The sequence below is a fragment of the Centroberyx gerrardi genome, chromosome 10, assembly GCF_048128805.1.
Source record: "Centroberyx gerrardi isolate f3 chromosome 10, fCenGer3.hap1.cur.20231027, whole genome shotgun sequence".
Lineage (NCBI taxonomy): Eukaryota > Metazoa > Chordata > Actinopteri > Beryciformes > Berycidae > Centroberyx > Centroberyx gerrardi.
The window spans coordinates 15,058,784-15,081,241 of NC_136006.1; the positions used below are offsets into that span (position 1 = coordinate 15,058,784).

The 22,458-nt window shown below is 41.4% G+C and overlaps 1 protein-coding gene across 1 annotated transcript; it reads left to right on the top strand.

Moving 5' to 3' along the window:
- The first annotated feature begins 5,270 nt into the window (after window positions 1-5,270).
- Window positions 5,271-21,123, top strand: xirp2b (xin actin binding repeat containing 2b). The gene is made up of 11 exons (XM_078286100.1): window positions 5,271-5,346; window positions 6,492-6,620; window positions 7,425-7,514; window positions 7,809-7,866; window positions 7,971-8,059; window positions 8,612-13,765; window positions 13,916-15,778; window positions 15,809-16,702; window positions 16,751-18,512; window positions 19,303-19,433; window positions 19,651-21,123. The coding sequence occupies exons 1-10, from the start codon at window positions 5,290-5,292 to the stop codon at window positions 19,392-19,394; spliced, it is 10,188 nt and encodes a 3,395-aa protein (XP_078142226.1). The 5' UTR covers window positions 5,271-5,289; the 3' UTR covers window positions 19,395-19,433; window positions 19,651-21,123.
- The last annotated feature ends 1,335 nt before the right edge of the window (window positions 21,124-22,458 follow it).

Below are 22,458 nucleotides of genomic sequence, written 5' to 3' on the forward strand. Positions count from 1 at the left end.
TTCTAAATAGCTTAAGGGAGTGTCCTCTTGGCTTCTCTTGAGCACAACAGCTTAGAGTGTTTTCATTTTTTAAAACCCTTATTTAATCAGGCATTGTGACAAAGAGCTCACTGATATTTACACCAACAGCCTGGGTGAGTAGTTGCAAGAGGAGGGAGGCTTTACACACTTTCACACTTCGGAGCTCTCCAATACTAGCAAAGACTTGTGTTGGTTGGCGCTGAGCAGTTCCACTGGAAGGAGCAGCTGGGGGTTCAATGCCTCGCTCAAGGGCATGTCGACGGAAGTTACTGAGGGAGTAAAGAACATTCTCCTCCCATATACCTTACAGTCTAAAACCCATTTCTCCACGCGTGAAGTGTATCGTATATTATTGTAAATCATTCTGGATAGGAGTGTCAGATAAATGCCTAAAATGGAAATCAATTCATCATGCATCCCTGGACAATATCCCCAGGCTTATCATCGATGTTATAAATGACAAGCCTATTCCCTCTTCCTAACTGTCAAGTAAACGTACACGTATGGTCCCTAATAAACCTTCACTTAGCAATTGCAGTCTACATTATTACACTGTATATACTACAGGGGTCCAGCTAATAAAGCTGTCAGTATAGAAATATGAATTCACTGTGGCATTGTGTCTGGGGGCATATGGAATAGAGCAAGACCGTTCTTCTCTTTTCAGCCGAAGCAGTGAGGAAAGATGCTGTCACTAAAATACTTAGCTCATTATTCCTCTTGGACTGAGACTGGTCTTTTCTCCTCCTTGGCACGCTTGGCATGAGTCCACTGATATGTAAAAGGCTCTAAGAGTCTGATGGAAGTCACTTCTTATCTCCTGTGCCGTCAGTGCTCCCCATCTGACAGTCTGTGTGTGTGTTTGGCGTTTGTGTACATGCGTGTGTGTGTGTGTGTGTGTGTGTATATATATGTGTGCGGGTGTGTGTGTTAAATGTCTGCCTTTTGCCCTCCTTGCATGACTTAACTCTGTCATGGATCACAGACAGAGAACTGACTTCAAGCTGAATGAGGCAAGGTCGCCATGAAAAGAACATGAGACTTCAAAACACTGACTAAAAAGTTCAAATTCCTTCATAATCCTTTCTTGCACTTGTTGCGATTCAATGGAAAATCCCCGGTGACCTTCCTGGAGAGCACGCCAACTACCTAAACATTACACTCCCCAGAGTAAATGCCTGTATCATATTAATCTACTTTTTGTATCTATGAAGAAGCATCCAAGAGCCTCTGATGAACAGGATCCTTTGGCATTTCAGTCGTCTGTGTAGACTGTCGGGAGCAGGAATCCGACAGTGTCTCTTTAAGACAGGTGACCTATGGAGAGGCAGGTATGAGTTACACATGCTGCAGACGGCGCTGTGCTAACACACGACAGCCATGTCTGGTCTCCAAACACTGGCCCAGCCTCCAGGAGATACCAGAGCCAGGCTGGCGCCTCTGCCTCCAACTGGGCCAAACAGGACGAGCTAGCTAGCACTCCACACTCCAAGGTGTCTCTTGTCATGTATACAGCGCCCCCACCCCCCCCACCCCCGACCCCGACCCCGACCCTCCAACATTACATCACTGACCCCATTTCAAACCCGCTGCAGATCACATCACATGGCCAACATGTTTCACCAGCATTTACTGTCACTCAAATTTGCGCCTCCTTGTCATCCAGTTTACACTGCCTAGGGAATTTTAGGAGGTCTGCATGATGAGAGATTCTTAAGGTATTTGTTGTGGATGTGCTTGATTTGGCATATCATGACAGGCGGTAACAGCTGCTAGTCGCAGAGTGAACACAGTGAACTCTAATGGAACCTACGATGATGAAACTGGGCTGATCTGATTTATTAGTCCACAGGAGCCGGCAGAGGAGTCACAGGAAGTATTTGCATGTGGATTTTCTGGGGACTTGACATGGAAGGCACGAAGGCCTCACTCTCTAAAAAAAGCCCCCCCTGGCCCATCTTTTACAAGTGGGCGGGGGGTCTAAAATAAAATCAGCTGTCACTGTCTGCTCGTTGGACAGAGGTGATCACATACTACTGGAGCTGGTCTCCAACACTGACTGGGATTTGCTTTTGGCTTGGAAAGACCCTGCAGGCCAGGGGTGCAGTGGCCATCCTGTGGGATTCTACCTACTGAGTTCACGTTTTTATACTTTACTAACCCACTTACCTGGTAGGTGATGAAGCCTCTGAGAGAAGCATGCGTGTCTGTGTGTGTGTGTGTGTGTGTGTGTGTCTGTTTGTGTTGAGTGGATTCTAGCTGGTTCATATTTGGTGGTTTCACATTTTTAAGACAGTAATTTAGTGTGCATGGAATACATTGATAGGTAATACAATCTCCCATCTAGTTTGCAGTCAAGAAAGAGAAAAACGTGGAAGGGTTCATAGATGTTATTTGAAGTTTGGCAACGATTAGAATTTCTTTTTGTACTCCAAAAAATCATTATCATTGTCCTCACGCTGAGTGTCCTTGCACTCAGAAGACGGGGGCAAAATATAAATCATATGTCAGACCTGCAGACAAATAATCTGTGACTAAAATATTGAGTCAACTCTGGGATTTGGAAATTTTGCTTGAGGAGAGGTTCAATTTATTCTGTTCCCAACTAATTCTAGATAGAAGGAGTTCTGAGCTCGTTCTACCAATGCCAATATCTCTTCGTGTTATGCTGCTCTGCTCCCACTCCACCAAGCAAGGCATGAAATAAGGAATACTGAAGAGTAATTACAAATAAAGGCACAAACACAAGGTTATCAATACAGGCTGGCCAAGAGTTTTTGGAATGGATTTCTAGCCAAAAGGAGAGCCTTGACCTCCCAGCTTTTCCCCATCTTTCACAGAGAAATACGACTCTTCATGGCAAAGTTTAAAATAGGCTTGATTTATTTTTGCAAGTACTTGGCGCCTAGATTACTTCACTTTCCTGTTATGTGAGCTCTCAACCCAGCCTAACATGTCATGAGATAGCCCAAGACTGTTGACACATTCGCTGGCTACAAATTTCAAGTCCTACCTGAAAATTGAACAGTGTAAATGCCCTCAAGGACCAAATGGAATAAGCTTCCACTGTGCAGTATTTTTCAATGGTGAAGGTTGTGTGCTAAAGTCAGGATTTATTATTTTAGAGTAGGTAAAAATTGGCTCATTTTCAGAGATTGCCATGGTTGTCCATCATCTGTCTTGATGGACTGATTGGTTTACACAAACATACCCATCATTCCTCCCAGGCTAAAATAGATTTTCCCTTTCAGTAGACTGGTAAGCTACAAATCAAAAGCAGCAGGGAGGGGAAATAATGAAATATGCCAATGGAAAGGAGCTTACAGGAGTATGGAACATGCACCAGTGGTTATTATAAAAAAAAGCTTTTGACCAAGATATTTACAAATCATCATAAATCGGCTACCATAACAAAAGTTCATAGTTCGTAAGCCTACTATTCAACTTACTTTTGAAAAGCTTATTACCATTATCTGTAACTCAAAGCTTTCACAAAAAAAACTTTTCTTGTGTGCTTTGATCTGATTTGACATGTTTCATTGAGTCAGTGCTTCACTGAATTTTTAATACTTTGAAATAGGATATGAAGTGATTAAATCTGCGCTTTGCTGCCATAAATCATATTACAGAAGTGAAATATCATCTCCCGTCCCCAGTCTGGCAGCTTTTATGCTGACATTATTCTTAATATTACATTCAGTTGGATAAAGAAGTAGTTTTGTCTAATGCTAATTATGCTTCACACAGCAGAGACAAAGATCTTTCTTTATGCAGTTAGTCTCCAAAGCAATGGATGACCATATTTTGACACTGTATATTTTCCAAACATCAAAACTGGCTAAATCCAAATTTTACCCTCTTATGTGCATCAACACTTTCATACAGCAAGTCCACCAGAACTGAGGTGTGAATACTTTAATGTGACAGACATAGATAACTATGCTGCCTCAGCAAATGGCCTAATATGCACTCTGTGGGTGTTAAAAGTGTTGGAGTTTATTACCTCCTTCACCATTTTTTGCAGCGCTATGCAAATATAATTCTATAGGTACGCAACAGCGAGAGGTGCTTTTGGTTCTGTACTGGTGGTTGGCGCAATTCCAGGCATAAATTCTAACTATGCTTAAGAGGAAAAGACAAATCTGAATCACTATTACTACCACATACTGGTTGATCACTTTAATCCCATGATACATTTCTGTCTTGATTGGAGTAGAGTCCAGAAGGATGGCATTGACGTTATCAACAAGGTATGAGTGGTCACCCATGGTTTAAAGAGCACAATAATGATTTAAAATAAACCAAGACCCTCGCAAAAAAAACAGATAAAAACTGAGCATTTATTGCTGATTCACCTTCTGAGAAAGTGTATTCCAAGGCTATCATAAACATGAAGAGGCCCAGATGATCTCTCAAAATCATTGTTGTGATTAGTGCTAACTTTTCCATCTAGGAGGTATAGACCAAAATTGTCACCTCACATCATGAAAAAGCAACCCTCACTCTGGGAAGTACAGTGTCATGCTGGCGTTTCTTTATTTAGCCCTGTATATCGTTATATCCTGTACATCCTCTGTGTAACTGGAGGTCTAGCGGGATGTGTGTAATTGATTTAAATAATGTCCCTGTAGAGGAGTTTGAATGCATCATTCAAGAGAGCACCACCTGCACTCTCCATGGGAGCGTCCTCAAAGGGATATCCGTTTTATAAGTTTTGTTTTCTTAGCGAATATATTTCCAAATTGAAAGGATGTCACAGAGGACTATTGGATTCAACCAATCCAAAACTCCCTGTTGGTAGCCCACTGTGGATTTTTGTGAGTCCTTAGTTTGAATAATTGCTGTTTAGTACACACTGGTAAAATGATCACCACACTAGCTACTGTATGTTTTCTACGAATATGCTGGAATCTACCAATAAGCTCTTAAAACTACATTTGAAAAACAGTCCCTTGATATATGTGGCTTTGAATATGAAATGACTGCACACACGTAAGGGGATCTGACATTCTAAGCAATACTTTCCTTACATGCGTTTACACCACTCAGTATTATAGCCACCTAATAAGTACATGACACCTAATAAGTCACTGACAACAGAGACACTCAAACATTTTCTTCCAGTTCAAAGACTAAACAGTGTATTGGCTGTCTGTGCTCTAGCTGCTGGCAGCGCAGGTTTAACCAGGGCAGGACTTCCTGAAAGATTTAAACCAGAGGAACCGGATTCGCTCTGCGGACTCAGAGGTCGTCCCACTGACCAATTGCATGGCCATGTACCAGGCAGCTGTCTCCAAGCAAGAGGACAACACCTTCTCCAGCGGGGTACCACAATACTTTCTGCATGGACAATGTGTCATTCTGGCTACAGCATGTCTATTGCAGTGGAACGTAACTAATTACAGCTACTGCAGTTACTTGCAGTTGAGTAGATTTGTGAGCAAATAAAAATTTTGAGTGCTTACAAACGTCAGTAGTTTTAGCTCAGTAACCATCTTAGCATTTTGCTTAAATACAAGTAATTCTTAGTCAAAAAAGTAGAGAGTACAATGTCAAAAATGAAAAACATTCTAACCTGTTACTAATATGAATAGATTGGCTAAATGAAAAACTCTTTTCATTACTGGGGAACAAGTCTGGGGCTAATCTCTTTTTGTTCTAATTGAGCAAGTATTTTATACTTGAGTAAAATATTTCCATATTAATCCATATTTCCATATTCATTCCACCTCTGCATATTGTGGATTGTTTAGAGCTGTCTGCACTGAAACATTTTGAGATGAACGCTGGTGTAATTATAACTAACCCAACCTTGTGCATGGCCATATTCCACATTATCTTAATTGGTTTGGTTGTCTTGTATGTTGTGTAGTCTTTTGCCGCCGCAGAGCAGTGTTGCACAGTAGCTGCTTTGCATGGAGTTGGCATTGTCATCATTGTTCATGGCTTTGTCATGCAGTATTAGTGGAAGTGATGACAGTTGGGCAGCGGGAGGGTTCAGGGGCTCCGCATATACATGTAGACCTATAGATAGAGGGGAAACATGAGACTGCTCTCACTGGGCAGGATATAAAATGGAGCGGCAGAAAACAGAAAAGTCTGAGTTTTAAATTATCCTCTGAACTCAGCAGAGTGGCAACTACTGCATCTGGCTAGGCGCCGTCCTGTTACACAGCACTCTCGCTATTTTGCTATCATGTAAACAGAATGTTGTTATGTGCATTTGTTTGTGTGCATGTGTGTGTGTGTGTGTGTGTGTGTGTGTGTGTGTGTGTGTGTGAGTGAGAGAGAGAGAGAGAGAGAGAGAGAGAGAGATAGAGAGAGAGAGAGATGCACATGGAATTAGCTGCACTGTATTTTTACGACGGCAGCCTGTAGTGTATACCAGGCACAATAGCCCTATTAGGCATCAGTTTGATTTTAGGCCATGTAGAAGCGGAGGCAGCTAATGATATTTCCTGCTTCATTAGGTCATGGAGGAGTCGGAGGTCTGTTCCCTGCCTGGGGGACTTGCCAGTGTGAGGAAACAATTTGAGACGAAGGAAACTGCAACATCGCACAATGTAACCCAGTTCCATTTCCAACACAGAACGGTGCAGGTACACAAACTAAAATACAACATGTATACATTTGTCAGGCTGATGCTGTAATGCATGAAAGAGGCACGGACGCCTGTGTTGGAATGACGGGCGCATTTGTTCTGACCTGAGCTGGTTTCCATTCGTTCACCCTTTCATTTATCCATCCGTCTGCATCGCTGTGTTCCTGCCTGCATTAGATCCTCCGGGGAGCTTAAGTTACTCAGTCAGCCAGTAAGAACACATTTAGGTCGAATATTAATACTGAGGTTCCCACTGCTTATTAGATTCTTTTCCATTGCACCAATACCGCAGCAAAGCTTGCCGGGTTTAAGATACAGACCTTACATTTCAAGCAGTTGTTATGCTATTGTTAGAAAGGTGAAGCCTTGCCCTAAAGACGACTACAGTTTCTCAATGGACTTGTGTCAACAAAAGCCGCTGTCATAATACTTATGCTTTAACTGGATGGACTTTTAAATGGAAAACAATTTCTTCTCTCTTTATGGTGGCAGCTAATATGAGTGACCGACTTGGGACATGATAGAACCAATACTCCTTTGTCATCTTGCCTTGGTCTGTAATTAGCGTCATTTGAAACTACAGTAAGCAATCTAATCAAGCCTCTTCTCTGCATGGTGCTCACTGATGTCTACTTAAGCTTGGAGCAAATTCAATGGAGTAAACTCAATGGAGATCTGTGGCTATGTGACATGACGGGGAGTGAAATGAGACAGTCATCTGTGTGAGTGTGTATGTGTGCGCGCGCACACGCATGTACGCATGTTTGACTGTGTGTGACAACAACTGTCTTTGTCTTCACAGGAAATGTCAAACTCAGAGGTGACAGTGATGAGCAGCACCAGGCAAGTCAACCCAGGCAGTCAGCAGCTGAATTTCAACCAGGAAGCGACGGTACGCATTGGTGTTTTGTCATTGTGTCCCTGCAGGCAGTACGATAAAACTCTGCTAATGAGCCAGACACTTCATTTGCCATATTGAGTAAAAACTGCAACTGATTGTGATTAATCAGATTTTCTCATTTGTGTAATTAAACTTTTTTTTTAGTAAAGTGTTTGACAGTTTGCCTTTAGAGTAAAAAGATTTAATTCAGCAGAAAAAACTGTTAAATTTCTGTACTTTTCAATGCAGGTTTTTTTTTTCATTCATTAATTTCTTTTTGCCATTTCTTGTTTTTAACACATATAGGTGACATACAGTGACAATACCTTGGCATCCAGTTATGAAAACCATAAAAATGAAACAGGTAGGATGCTGTTTAGGTATTTTTATACTTTCCTATATGCACCATCAATGACATCCTGTCTAACAATGTTAAGGCTATATATTTATTTCTGTGCTGACTTCTAGAAGAGGAGATTCCCAGTTATACTACAAAAGAACTGAGGGATCACTTTGAAAGAACCATACAAGAAGCCGCTCCAAACAAACAAATTAAGGTAATAATTCACAGGATTTCACTTGAGCTCATTAGGTATATACTGGAAAAAGGAAAGAATATTAAATTTAGGTTATTCGAGAGTGTATTTGAGATACTGTCTATATTCATGAATTTGTGGTTTATTTGGTTGTGACTTCAAAGAGCATAACATGGTAATTTTCACAGTAAAATAGAAGAGGTTTCACTCACATCCAAAAATATTTTTCATAGGAGCTGGACAAAAACAGCAATCCACATAATCAAAAAAGGAATTTCCACTCACTATTTGTATGCTTCTTTAAGGAGCATAAAAATATTGAGCGGACATTCCTTTTTTGATTTACCCAGTGAATCAAATATACACAGTACCATAAACCTTGAACTGGAAGGTGTTCTACTTTACTCTGTAAGGTTACTTGTGTTCTGTAATCTTGTTGTTAAACTGTATGTGCATTCAAAGTAAACAGTACTACAACCAAGTGAAATGCAATGTATGTATCACTCTGTCATGGAGTAATGTGATGGATCTATAAATATTTACCCACAAATATCGCTTTTGTTCCTCAAAAAGATTGGACGTGACATCAATCGATCTAAGTGGTGCTCAAATGTGACACAAAAGGCAGCAACTAGTGAGCTGTATGAAGCATCAGCCACTGAAGCAACAGAAGACACAACCGCTGTAGTCATGGATTATGAGGACTTTCCTCCCCCACCGGCTGAGGATTCTGACTATCTTCCACCCCCACCTCCAGACTTACTACAAATGCCATCAGACAGTCCAAATATTCCAGAGTGCTATTACTCACCTGAGCCTCCAGAACCAGCTTACTCCTCCAAATACCCAGTCAACAAAGAGGCTTACTTCAAGCAGAGGAATATGTATGAGTTGAAACGCCTTTACAAGCACATTCATCCTGAGGTCCGTAAAAATATTGAGAGAGAGTACTACAATGATGAAGCTGAAATTGAGAACAACCAGATAGAGAGCCAAGAGTATGTGTATGAGGATGATGGCGGCAGTCCCAATAATATCAGTATGAGCCCAGACCAAGAATACATGGAATGGGATGAGATTCTCCACGGGGAGGTGCAGTCAATGCGTTGGATGTTTGAAAATAAGCCACTGGATACCATCAAAGATGAAACTCCAGATGAGGACGATGACACCAAGAAAATAGCTCAACAGGAAATGATAGTTGGAAAAGATGTGAGACACACAGCTTGGATGTTTGAGACCAAGCCCATGGATGAACTGGGTTCACACAATACCAACTCGACAGAATATAAAAACAAATTCAACAAACTGGACAAAGGAGATGTCCGCGCTGCAGCCTGGCTGTTTGAAACCCAAACAATGGACACTCTAAATAAAATGCATGTGGAGGAAGATCTAACAAAAGAGATCGTATTCACAGAAGAGGATGGAAATGCTACCATTTACATGATTGACAATAACTACATGGAAACCTTAGGCCACACTGAGACCATTGACGAGAGCCACCTGCTGAGTCTAAGGTCAGTGTTAGAGGAAATTAATGGAGAAGTGAAGACCGTAACAAGTACGTTTGACACACAGTTCCAATGTATCCTTATGGGACAATCGAGCCAGATGCTGGAGATCAAATCTGTGCGCAAAATTGAAACTGAATTGGAGAGCTCCATTGCCTCACGTTGGCTGTTTGATACCCAACCCCTGGACATGACAAACAGAGATTCTACCCCTTTGAAACTTGTGTGTAGTCTTTCCATGGAAGACAACAATAAGGGAGATTGGGGCAGGTGGTTGTTTGAGATAAAGACCTTAAACTCTGTCAATGAGTGGGAGAGCTCAAACATGCAGAAGGAAGAGATCATTGGAGCTGATGTGCGTAAGCACTGCTTAGTGTTTGAAACGCAGCCAATGGATTCTCTGAAGGACGATTCCAATGCCAGACCTCAAACTATCGAGGACATTATCGGGGGCAATGTTAGATCTGCGAGACACTTTTTTGAAAGCAGCCCTCAATTAGAGAGGAAGATTGGCCCTGAGGTCGGAAAACTTAAAAAGACAACAATGAATAAAGAAGAAAAAGGAGATGTGAGACACCAAAAATGGCGCTTCGAGAGCCAGCCACTGGAGCACATAAGAGAGGAGAAGAAAAATGTTACTCGCACTGTGAATGTTGAGGAAGACCTCACACAGGAGGATGGCACAAGCTGCAGGGCAGATGTTCGTAAGAACTGCTGGGTGTTTGAGACGCAGCCAATGGATACTTTAAAAGATGATTCAAATGCTAGACCCTTGACAAGAGAGGACGTAATTGCAGGTAATGTCAGATCAGCAAGACATTATTTTGAAACAAAGCCAAGTGAGGAATTGAAAGAGCTTGCTGAAGTGGGGAAACTGAAAAAAACAGTGGCACTCAATGAGGAGAGGGGTGATGTTAGGCACCAAAAGTGGCGATTTGAAAGTCAACCCTTGGAGCAGATTAGAGAGGAAAAGAAGGAAGTCATTCGGACAATAGACGTGGAAGAATTTGATAAGGTGGATGTGTCAAACTACAAGCAAATCTTTGAGACTACCGATTTAAGCCGAAGGGATGAATCTCAAAAGATTCTCATAGATGGTGTAACCTCTGGCTCTGTGAAATCAAATACAAATCTATTTGAGTCTACTCCATTGTATGCCATGCAAGACAGCTCAGGGCATTTTCATGAGGTGAAAACAGTGCGCCGTGAAGAGGTTGTGAAAGGAGATGTAACAACTTGCAAATGGATGTTTGAAACACGCCCAATTGATCAGTTTGATGAAAGCATTAGTAAATACCAAATTATTAAGGGTATATCGAAAGAAGAAATAGAATCTGGCGATGTTAAAACTGCCAAGTGGTTGTTTGAAACACAGCCTCTTGATGCTATTAAGTACTTCAGCAATATTGAAGATGAAGAAATTGTGGGAACAAGCAAAAATGTTGACATCGTGAAAGGTGATGTGAAAACCTGCAAATGGCTATTTGAGACAAAACCAATGGACATTCTGTATGAAAGAGCAGAGTTAAAGAGTGAAAAAGAGTCTGAGGAAATTCACAAGGGAGATGTCAAAACCTGCACATGGCTTTTTGAGACACAAGCACTTGATACTATCCATGATGAGACAGAAAATATTCTGAGAACATGCACTGTGAATCAAGAGGACATTAGGGGCAAAGATGTAAGCACGGCTCGTTTTCTCTTTGAAACAGAGAAACTTGAGAGCCTCACTGGGGAGGAAAGGGGCTCTTTCAAGCGAGTCACTGAGATAGACATTGAGTCTGGAGATGTGTCAATGATGAAGTACATTTTTGAAAACCAAACATCTGATATCATGACTTCTACATCTGAGGAAATAATGCAGAAGCTTAAAACTGTTCAGTCTGAGGACATACAAAAGGGAAACGTGGTGAACTGCAAATGGCTCTTTGAAAACCAATCCATTGATACTATACATGACAGCCAAGAGGAGTCCATGAGCAGCCGCACTGTGAGTGATGTACAAGGGGGGAATGTTGACAAGGGCCGTTTCATTTTTGAGACCTACACCTTAGATAAAATTCAGGAGGTATCCTCTGAGACAGAGACAGACATGACAAAAATGCAAAAAATTGTCCGTGATGAGGATGAGAAGGGGGATGTGAGAAACTACACCATGATGTTTGAAACTCAGCCCCTTTATGCCATTCAGGACAAAGACGGCCATTACCATGAGGTCACTACTGTCACAAGTGAGGAGGTAATGCGGGGAGATGTGGTTGGGTCTCGATGGTTGTTTGAAACCAAACCCCTTGACTCAATCAGGGACACAGATGAGGTTTATATCATCAAATCTGTCACACAAGAGGATGTGCAAAAAGGAGATGTCACTTCTGCCAAGTGGAAATTTGAAACACAACCTCTTGATAGGATCGCTGAGGAAAATAAGGTTTTGATGAAAACTGTGGATGATATTCAAGGAGGTGACGTTAGAATGAATAAACATCGTTTTGAGTCGGATGCCCTATCACAGAACTCTGTTAGAACAGTTAATGTGAGTGAAATACAAAAAGGTGATGTCAGGACAGCAAAATGGAGATTTGAAACCCAGTCCATGGACAAAATAAGAAGCATGAGCTCTGAAAATCTGGTTGAAACAGTTAAAAAGGAGGATGTTGCAAAGGGAGATGTCAAACAATCAGTGTGGCTCTTTGAAAAAAATCCTCTTGACCACATTAAAGAGGCAGATGAAGATGAAGATGCAACCATCACTCGAGAGGAAATTCCCAAAGCAGATGTGAAGACAACAACATGGCTCTTTGAAACGACGCCATTCGATGACTTTAATGAGACAAGCATGGAGAAGACCGAAATCCTGGGTAAGAGTGTCAAGGGAACCCTTGAGGAACTTTATAGCCAGAAAATGGTGAATTCAAAAGGAATACTCATTGAAGCAGATGAAATTGGTGATGTTAGAATGGCAAAATACCAGCTAATGAATAAGCAGGCTCCGGAGATTCAAAGAGAGGAAGTAATCACAGGGGATCTGCAAAGCATTATGATGAACCTTTTGAACAGACGGGACAGAGAGGAGAGGCAGATAGTAATAGATTCAGAAGAGAAGGGTAACATCAGTTCCACTGTGCACCAACTATTCAACCAAGAGAGAGACACCAGTGTTGAGAAGGAGGAGATATTAAGAGGTGACATTCAAGAGGCTGTAAACAACCTTCTGAAGGAAGGGGGGTCAGCTAAACATGGAATACTCATCCAGGAGGATGAGAAAGGAGATGTGCGGATGACAATATATTCCCTCCTGAATAAACAAGAGAATGCTACTTTTGAAAAAGAAGATATCGTAGGAGGGGATATAAAGCATGCTCTCCAAAGACTGTCTAGCCCAGACAATCCAGATCAGACCGTGAAGATAAGGGTAGATGACGCTGAAAAAGGAAATGTCAACTTTTACTCCACATGCATTGAATCTGGGAGTCTTGACTATCTTAAACAACTCCATTTAGGGCCTGATGAGACTCCACTTGACAGAGTAGAAAAAGAGAAGATTCTCGGAGGTGACATCAAGAGCACAAAACTCATCCTTGGTCGTAATCAAACACAAATTGAGCGCACAGTGGAGGATATTGTTCCTGGTGATGTTCACAACACAGTTAAAGTTTTCATGTCAGAGCCAACCATCTCACTGGAAGGACTCCAAAAGGAGGAAATAGTCAAAGGTGATTTAAAGGCTGCTTTGACTTCACTGTCTGAATCTGCGAATCAGACAGTTGTTGTGGAGAAAGAGGAGGTGGTGAAAGGCGACATACCAAAAGCTCTGCGGTGCTTGGAGAGGGCTCAAAAGCGATACAAGGAGGTGGAGAAGCCAGATATTATACGGGGCAATATCAAAGGGGCTCTAAAGTCCCTTGAGAAATCAGCAACTTCCAAAGTTGAGGCTGTTGTTGAGGATTTAGTTTCTGGAGATGTTAAGGCCACTCTGAAATCTTTGGAGCAGGCAAAGCAAGCAGTGAGGGAGGTTGAAAAGGAAGAAATTGTGAGGGGTGATATTCACACAGCAATGCAGTGTTTACAAGAGGCTTCCAATGAAAGGAGAATGTGTCAGCAGGAAATTGATGTTCAGGGAGATGTAAGAGGAACTATTCAGCTCTTACTGGAGCATCCACCTTCACCAAGAATGCAAAGAAGGGAAAGCCTTGAGGGTGATGTAAAGGGTGATGTAAAGATGTCAATTAAGTCATTATATGATACACAGGAGCAAAACCAGTTGGAGAAAGAAGAAGTGATAAAGGGTGATGTAAAGATGTCAATTAAGTCATTATATGAGACACAGGAGCAAAATCAGTTGGAGAAAGAAGAAGTGATAAAGGGTGATGTAAAGATGTCAATTAAGTCATTATATGAGACACAGGAGCAAAACCAGTTGGATAAAGAAGAAGTGATAAAGGGCGATGTTAAAGGAACTATTAAGTCGTTGTTGCAGACAGCACAGCGTGAAACTCCCAAAGTCAGACATGGAGCATACAGAAAAGTCAGAGTAAAACAGAGCCCTCCGGTTAAAAACCTAAATGTTGATGCAGAGAGGAACGTCCAAAAGATAAAAACGGCTAATTTGGTTGAAACATCACAAGAAAATCACTCCCACTCCAATGAAACTAAAATTGTTACAAAATCACATTCTGTGCAGCAGTCTGTGCAGCAGTCTACTCAGCAATCGACAACAGTGGTGGAACACAAAACTATCACCCAAAACCATGGCATCAAAACATTAAAGACAGAATTCCGTAATCTAAATTCTAAACCCAAGGGAATGATAAGATTAGATAAAACCAAAGTGAAAAAAGATGTTTACATCCCAAAACCACAAGTGCCGGAGCCTGATCTGCCTCTCCCTCCCCCACCTCCACCAATGGCAGACAACGACCTTCCTCCTCCTCCCACTCCTCCTCCACCATCTGTTGATTCTGACATTGACCACCTTCCTCCTCCTCCGCCACCACTTACTAGTGAGCAGGACTTCCTCCCTCCTCCTCCTTCTCAACAAGAACTGGACAGCATGCCGTCACAGGCAATTCATCCTGCACCAGCAAAAGCAACAAAAATGAAAAAAGTGAAAGCTCCCATCTTGCACCCAGTTCCAAAGCTTGAGCCTAAAGTACAACTCAGTAAAACCCAACAGGTAACATCTGAGACCGTCACCACCAGCAACAAATTTGTGGTAGAGATGAGCCAAACTGAATCTAAAACAACAATGCAGACATCAAAAACAGTTTCATGTGAAATTCCCCCACCACCAGAATCACCACGACCATTAAAGAAAGTTTATAGTTCTCCTGTAAAATTCACACCTCCACCATCCCCTCCTCCTTTCATGAGAGGGAAGATGAGTAAATTTAACACTCCTTTAATAAAAGCAGAAGGAAAGTACCGGAAGCTGAAGGAGGAAAATACACCCCCAACTACTCCAACACCCACTTACATACATGACTCAGTTACAGCTGCTCTTGAAATGCTTTCTAACAAAGATATTGAGCAGTCAAAGAACAGCACATCAGATTTCACTGAGGAGAGAGCTGAAAAGACTGTGTCAAATGTTCAGTCAGACTCACCAACACCTGATTCATCCAAGCATGTTGCAATCTCAGATACTACTCAAAGCAATGCCTTTGTCAATGCTATAAGTGAGGAAAATCTCCCTGAATGTACGATTATGTCTTCTGCTAAACAGCAAATTGTCTCTAATGAGACTTCCAACGTTGCCTCTGTTCAACAGACCTCATCTATTTCAACTGTTAGACAACAGATGCTTACAACCACTACACAGAAAATAGTTTCCGTTTCCTCCAAACAGTCTGCTGTTACTGACAAAGTCCAGACCTCAATCAGTGATGTTAAAATGATAGAAAACATGACTACTGATGGAAAGAAAGAATTCAAAAATCTGAAAACAAAGGGCTCCAACAAATCTGAGGATAAAAAGAAAAATGAAAAGAAAATCCCTGCTCAACCAATAAAGCCTGAAACTGTCACCACGGAGGACAATGTAAATTCAAGCAAATCACAATCTGAGGGCAAGAAGAAAAAAGATAATACAGCAGTATTCGATAACCTCCACAATCAGCCCTCAGAAAGAGAAAATGTAACCACAGACAAAAATGTAAAGGCAGCCAAAACAGCACAGCCTGATAACAAAAAGAAAAACGATAGTTCTCTTACACAAGGCCAAGAGAAAGTTTCCGATCAGCCAATGAAAGCAGAAAAGGCGGCTCCCAATACAAATGGGAAAAATGGAAAATCAACCCAAAAGGTAAAAAAGGGCAATAAGCAAGAAAAGCAAGAAGAAATGAAAGAAACCAAAAAGGCTAATGAGAGTGAAGGAAAGGGTATTTCACAGGATTTAAAGGTAGAGGTGATGGAAGCTGCTGAGGTGAAAGTGATCACTGAGCATAAAGAAGAGTTAAAGAAGGATATTAAACAAGTTGCTCCCTCTCCTGCTGCTCCTACTGTGCCTACTGTTACTGCTAGTACTGTTATCACCACTGACAACCAACCAGCGACTCCAACCCCAGCAAAGAAGAAAAAGAAGTCCAAAAAGTCCAAAAACGGTGCCCAGTCAGGTCAAGGTAAAGATACACCCACAGAATCAAAGACAGACCCCACAGAAACTAAGACAACAGTGTCTGAAAAATCCCCTCAAACCCAGGAGACAATCATGGTTTCCCAAATGCATAAAAGTATAAAGGAAGAGCACATTCAGGTCCAGAAAGAAGTTATTATTGCAGAAAGCAAAGTCCATCAGAGTTTCCAGCAACATGAAGCAGTTAATGTTCAAAAGCAAGTAAAGGCATCTCAAAAGAAGAAAGGGGTGACAGCTAATCAACAGAACACAGAGGAACCAACAGAAGAAAGCAGGAATGTCCCAATTACAGTGACAGGCGAGTCAGAACAAAATGAACCGTTTAAGTCCACAACAGAGAGCGCAGAGGATTCTCAGAGGCGGGAGATCCAAGCGTTAATCTCTCACATCACAGAGTTACAAAGAGTTTCAGGAAAGACCAAATCTAAATCTGTGAAGACTCTGCTCAATACAGTTCCAGAGTGGCTCATAAGTCCAGAAGAAAAATGTGAATTGGAGGGATCTGCAATTGAAAATGATGTGCAAAGAATTGAAGAAATTCTTTTGCATGTGAGGAAACTAGCAGAGACTAAACTAATGCACCTAGAAGGTACTGACACAGTGGAGAAGCATGAATGTGAATCCATTTCGGAAAAAGTCGTTGCTGGTGCGGCGACACCAAGAATATCTAAGATCAGTATTGGTTCTGCAAAAGTTGAGAGCCAAACAAAGAAAAAGACCTCGCATGAGAGAGGAAAAGAAGAGGTGAGCCAGGTCAAGTCTATTGACCTCAGGGCGCCCTCACCATTATTGAGGATGCGTTCCCCCTCTCCTTTATTGAGGATGCGTTCCCCCTCACCATTATTGAGGATGCGCTCCCCCTCGCCAACCTTTATCACTATTGAATCCACGCGAAGAACTGACTCACCCCAGAGAGTAACTCCATCACCTACCCTGCTGCACAGGCCAGCCACGCCTCCCACACCGCCCCAACGTAGGTGCGACACCCCAACATCACGCATCACCAGAGTCACACCTTCTCCCACTTTTGACAGAGCGGAAAATTTGGCTCGACTGAAAGACACAACGGCCAAGCTCTCGCGCGGCGTGACCCCACCCCCAGTTCTTTCTCCCCAACAAGTCACAGAAAAGAAATCGGAGATTGTGGAATCCCCTGCATCATTCCATCGGCAAATCAAAATTGAGGCCCAGTCTGTGGAGGCCTCAGAAACGTCAGTTACGATAACTGCATCAGAAAGGGACAAAAAGGAAATCTTTGAGGAGGTTCAGAAGACTCACGTGAATCCTACATGTGTCCATAAGCACCCAGTTAATATTCCAGAACGATTGGATGCAAGTGAGTTACAAAGTAAGTCTGAGCCAACCACTGAGATAAGCCTGTCATTATATCAAAATGATGTGGATGTTGCTAAAGCTTCAGACATATCAGAGCCATCAGTTGTAACTGCATCTGTAAAAGACAAGAAAGAGTTCTTTGAAGAGGCTCATAAAGCTGAAATAAATAAGACCTATGTGAGAAAGGATCCCATCGATATTCCTGAACGATTGGGCCCAGACATGGAGGAGTCTGATACAGAACATAAGGAGAAAGAAATGGATGAGCTTCCTAAGGTGGACTTGTCTGGACTTTTGAACAAATTTGAATCACCAGAGGAGAATTTCTATATCAGAAAAGAGCCTATCCCACTCGCAGAGCGACTTGAGAATGAGGCTGAAAACGCAAAGACTGACAAAGAAAAAGCAGACCTTCTCGATCAGGAAATGCCAACTTTTGACATCCAGGCTATTAAAAATGTTTTTGAACTGGGTGAGCAAAGTTCTTCATTCATCGAGGAGAAATGGAATCAGGAGGAGCCTGTTTCAAACCTGTGTGAAACGAGAACAGACAGTTCAAAGCAGGAGAGTCCTCAAGAGACAAAGGGGAGCTCACGGCGGAGCACCCCCCTTCCCCCCCACAAAGATGTGGTAGAAACTGTGCCAGCAGAACCATCAGCCTACTCTGAAACCAAATCAATCACAGAACATTTCTCAAATGTTGATGAATTTGGCAACAACACCAGTGGAACAAGGACCACCACAACTGTCTCTGAGCACTCAGAAAGTGTGTCAACCCAACAGGCCCCTTTCTCCTATGCTGATGCAGTTAAAAGAAAAGCTGCAGCAGCGAGGCGTACAGAAACCTACGATGAAGCCTCTACTGAGGAATTGCTGCGGAATTTCCACAAAACATGGACAGAGAGTGAGACAGTTTTCAAGAGTCTTGGCTACAGTGTCTCTGAAGAGAGGACGTCACAAGTTGTGTCACATCAGGCAAAGACTGTCATAGCCGGTAAAAAACTGTGCAGCATGGTGAAACCAAACAGAAACTAATGGCATGGACATTGGATGGATGGATTGTCTTTGAGTGCTTGCAATTGCTGCATTACAAATGCAATGTAGGTTTGTTTGGTTTTTTTCCAATAAAACTAAATGTGCTTGTAATAACTGAAAGTAAATTTATGTTTTAAGTGAAAAATTATCTCTGATCACATTTTTAATAATCTGTTTTTGCATATTGTTTTTAGTCATTTTGTAGACTTGCTAGGCATGGCATGGTAGGCATGGTAGTTGGACCTAGATTTTCAAGAGGCTGCGCATTAACTGGAGCATCCCTGGTTCAATCCCTAAAGCCAGAAGGTATATGCTGGATGTGGACCTGCATTGAACAGTGGCTAACAGCTCATCTGTGGCACTCACCAACTCTGTCAAAGTGCAGTTGTCGAATCTCTTGACACTGAGCCTAGATACTGCTGTGAATTGTCATGTGTAGGGGACTGCTTGTAAATCTGTGTGTGTGTGTGTGTGTGTGTGTGTGTGTGTGGGTGGGAGGGAGTGGGAGTGAGTGGGTAATGAATACAAAAAAATCTAAATATAGTGAACTGTATAACCATTGCAAGGTCTGTTTAAAAATTGAATAGCCTAAGCATGTAATGTATACTTCAAATGTGTCTAATGCTTTGCATTTAACACAATAACTAGTAAAAACAGAAACAATGCAGTTGCCGCTTTTTGTTGCATTGTGATCTGCCACTCCCATGGAATGATTAAAAAACTAACAGTATTATATCTCTTTCCAACAGATTCGAGTTCCGAAGTCGGAGCTTTGCACTGTATGTCAGACGAGGGTTTATCCGATGGATGCTCTGATAGTGGACAGAAAAAAGTACCATAAATCCTGTTTCTGCTGTGAGCACTGCAGAAGTAAATTAAGGTAAATACGTCACTCTCATTCAAGTAAATAGTCACTGTGAACTTGCATATTTCAAAAAGAAGCAGCTACATGCCATGAAAGATTGTAATATTCAATAGTTTACACTTTAGTGTTTGTAATTACAGTATAACCGTAAAAAAAAAAAAAAAAGAGGTAATTGTTTTATGATTTTCATGTTGCACAGCTCCCAATGGAATGTTATTCTTTTCTCTTTCAGCCTAGGTAATTATGTCTCTCTCCATGGACATTTGTACTGTCTACCCCATTACAAACAACTCCTCAAGTCCAAAGGGAACCACGATAATGGACTTGGGCAGGAACCTCCCCCAGGAAGTGGTGGACCTATCCCCTCACAAGAGCAACTTGAATGGAGACATTCAATCAGCAATGCACCCTCAAATGAAAAGGACAAAAGAAATACTGTTAATAAAGAACTTATTAAATTATTTGATGAAACCAAACCAAATACCAACAAAATAGCTGTAGTTTGGCCTCCACAGACAGACTCCCCAAAGAAAGCCTTTAAAGTGGAGGAAGACATTCAGCTAACTAAACCACAATGGCCCCCTCCAGAAAATTCCCCCATGTCACCCAAACACCAACACAGAAAAGCTGTTCCCAAAAGTGTCCTTTGAAAGGGAACAACACATTTACACAGTTTAGACAAATAAATACAAAGAAGAAACGTGGGACAGTGAACGGTACTGTAAAATACCTAAAAAGAACAATCCTGTAGGTAAAATTAGAAATGTTTGGTTGAAGGACGTAGAGATAAGTGATATAAAAGGGAACATGAACAGTAGGGATATAGTAGATGTGGGGAAAAAGTGAAGGAAGTAGTGTACATACTTGTAAATGGTGTGCGAGTGGAAAATGAGATTGTAATAGTAAGTTTTAGAGGGATAGAGAGTGGACAAAATGTGGAAAGTGGATGTAGACATGAAATGGTATGCCTTGAATTGACCATATAGGTTGTCATTCAATGCCTTTTATTTTTACTTGATTCTTTTCTCCAATTAATCAGTTGTATGAGCATACCAGTTAGTATTTAACACAAAGAGACCAAATCAAATTTGACAACCAGTGATAACAGTTTTAATTGCTACAATGGGTTTCATGCTTTTACTTTGTAGTGTCACCTAGTTTCAGCAAGTTGAAGGGGAATGGGTCTAACACATGCAGTGGGATGGAAACAGCATCATGACAAATTTAGCAGATCTGGATCAAATAGTCATTACAAATAATTCTTAAGGTTGGTTTTAACCTATAGTCCTGGCTGGGTAGAATTTATTGACAGATAAGTTGTTAATTTCAAAAGTGTACTAAATACACTTTTAAATCCTGTTATTTTCTAAACCTTGTGGCACTCATTGCAGTGTCCCACGTGGCAAACCCACTGGCACATAGTAGACTAAAACAAACCGTGACAGGTATTTGCAAATATTATTTGACACAGTCTCTTCTTTACCCCCTTTGTTTAATTCTGAAATGAGTTGATTTATTGTACAATTGCAACTGTAGTTCTCGTGTCAGTTCATGGAGAGAGTTCAATCAGAGGACTCTACTACTGTTTTATTTTCCCTGGGCTTTTTCTTTCCACATATCAACATTTTTACATTTGCCTTTTTTCTAGCACCTGGTGTGCAGCCTAATAAAATGATCTTGGAATTATTTTATTTATAATATATAAAGTATATACTATAAACAATGAATTGGTAATAGTCGTGTTTGTTTTGGACATTTGTATCCTATTTTGAACAGCAAATATTTTGCAATGAACATTTTATTTTTTAGAGTAGCCTATTATACCTTGCTTTGTACAAGAGAATTCCTGATTCTGTCATGCTGTCAGGCTGGTTCACTTACTTTATTGCTGATCCAAGGGCAATAAAATATTGAATTTAAATGTCTCTTTTGTCTTTCTGAAAGCAGGTTTGAAAGGTACTAGACTATGGCCTACTTTAAGTCTGACAACGACACAGTGTATATCGCCTATATGATAATACAATTTTAATCTGTTGTCTACAAACTTTACCAATATCAAACACAGAGAGGATGTGTTGTCACAGGAGTTTCAGGTAGCTGGTAGAAGTAAAGAAGTAGTCTACAGTAGACAGTAGTAGGTCAGCAGATCCCTTTCACACTTTAAATATAATCTCCTTTAGAAGCTATCCCCATCCTCAGGGGGATTTTGAGCTCAAACCGCAGGTGTACCTACACAGTAGGCAACAATTCTCACTTATTGAAAACTGGAGATTGAACGTTTGAAAACGCTGATGAATGATGGAATTAGAACACATGCGGTGCAACAGCAAGGGGAAGCACATGTCTTAAAATAAATGCTACAACCAGTCTAAAATAGGCTTATGACCAAATGTGGTTTGTCATCCTCTTACCGCTCCCCTACCTCTCAGCATATAGATCCACCGTGGACAGACATTTCTGACTGTGAGCGGTCTGTGCAACTGCTGTGACAGTATAGATTGCCTTTATCATATTTCTTTTTTTTTTAATCAAAAGGCTGCCATTGCCTTATCTTCAAAGGGTGTATTAAGGGTTCTGAATTGATATAGCCTAAGCTTGTAGTTACACGTTGGGTATACGTGTTACTAATAGAGGAGAGCCGGTGTAATTGGAAGCTGTCAGAGCCCTTTAGGATAAACTATGCTACAGATGAGACCACGAAACAGACCAGTAGCCTACCAGTTTATCAGACACACCGTTTTGTTCGCTCCGTTATCCTGTCTTTGGATGCTGTTTCCTCGTTTTTTGTGACACTTGTACAGGCAATTGACGATTTATATCGACAAAATGAGTTGGGGTGAAACAGTTTGTCAGGAGTTGACTGGAAATTCTCCCACAGCGTCAATCTACCTTGCTACTATGTGTGGAGCCCTTGCTCGCTCTCTCTCTCCGAGCCGATTGGCAAAGAATCTGTCGGATTACACTGTGATTGGCCGACTCCGCCTCGTCAAGCCATGCGTCAGCTCAGTGCACTAACCATCATGTTTTCTCCAGTCAAATA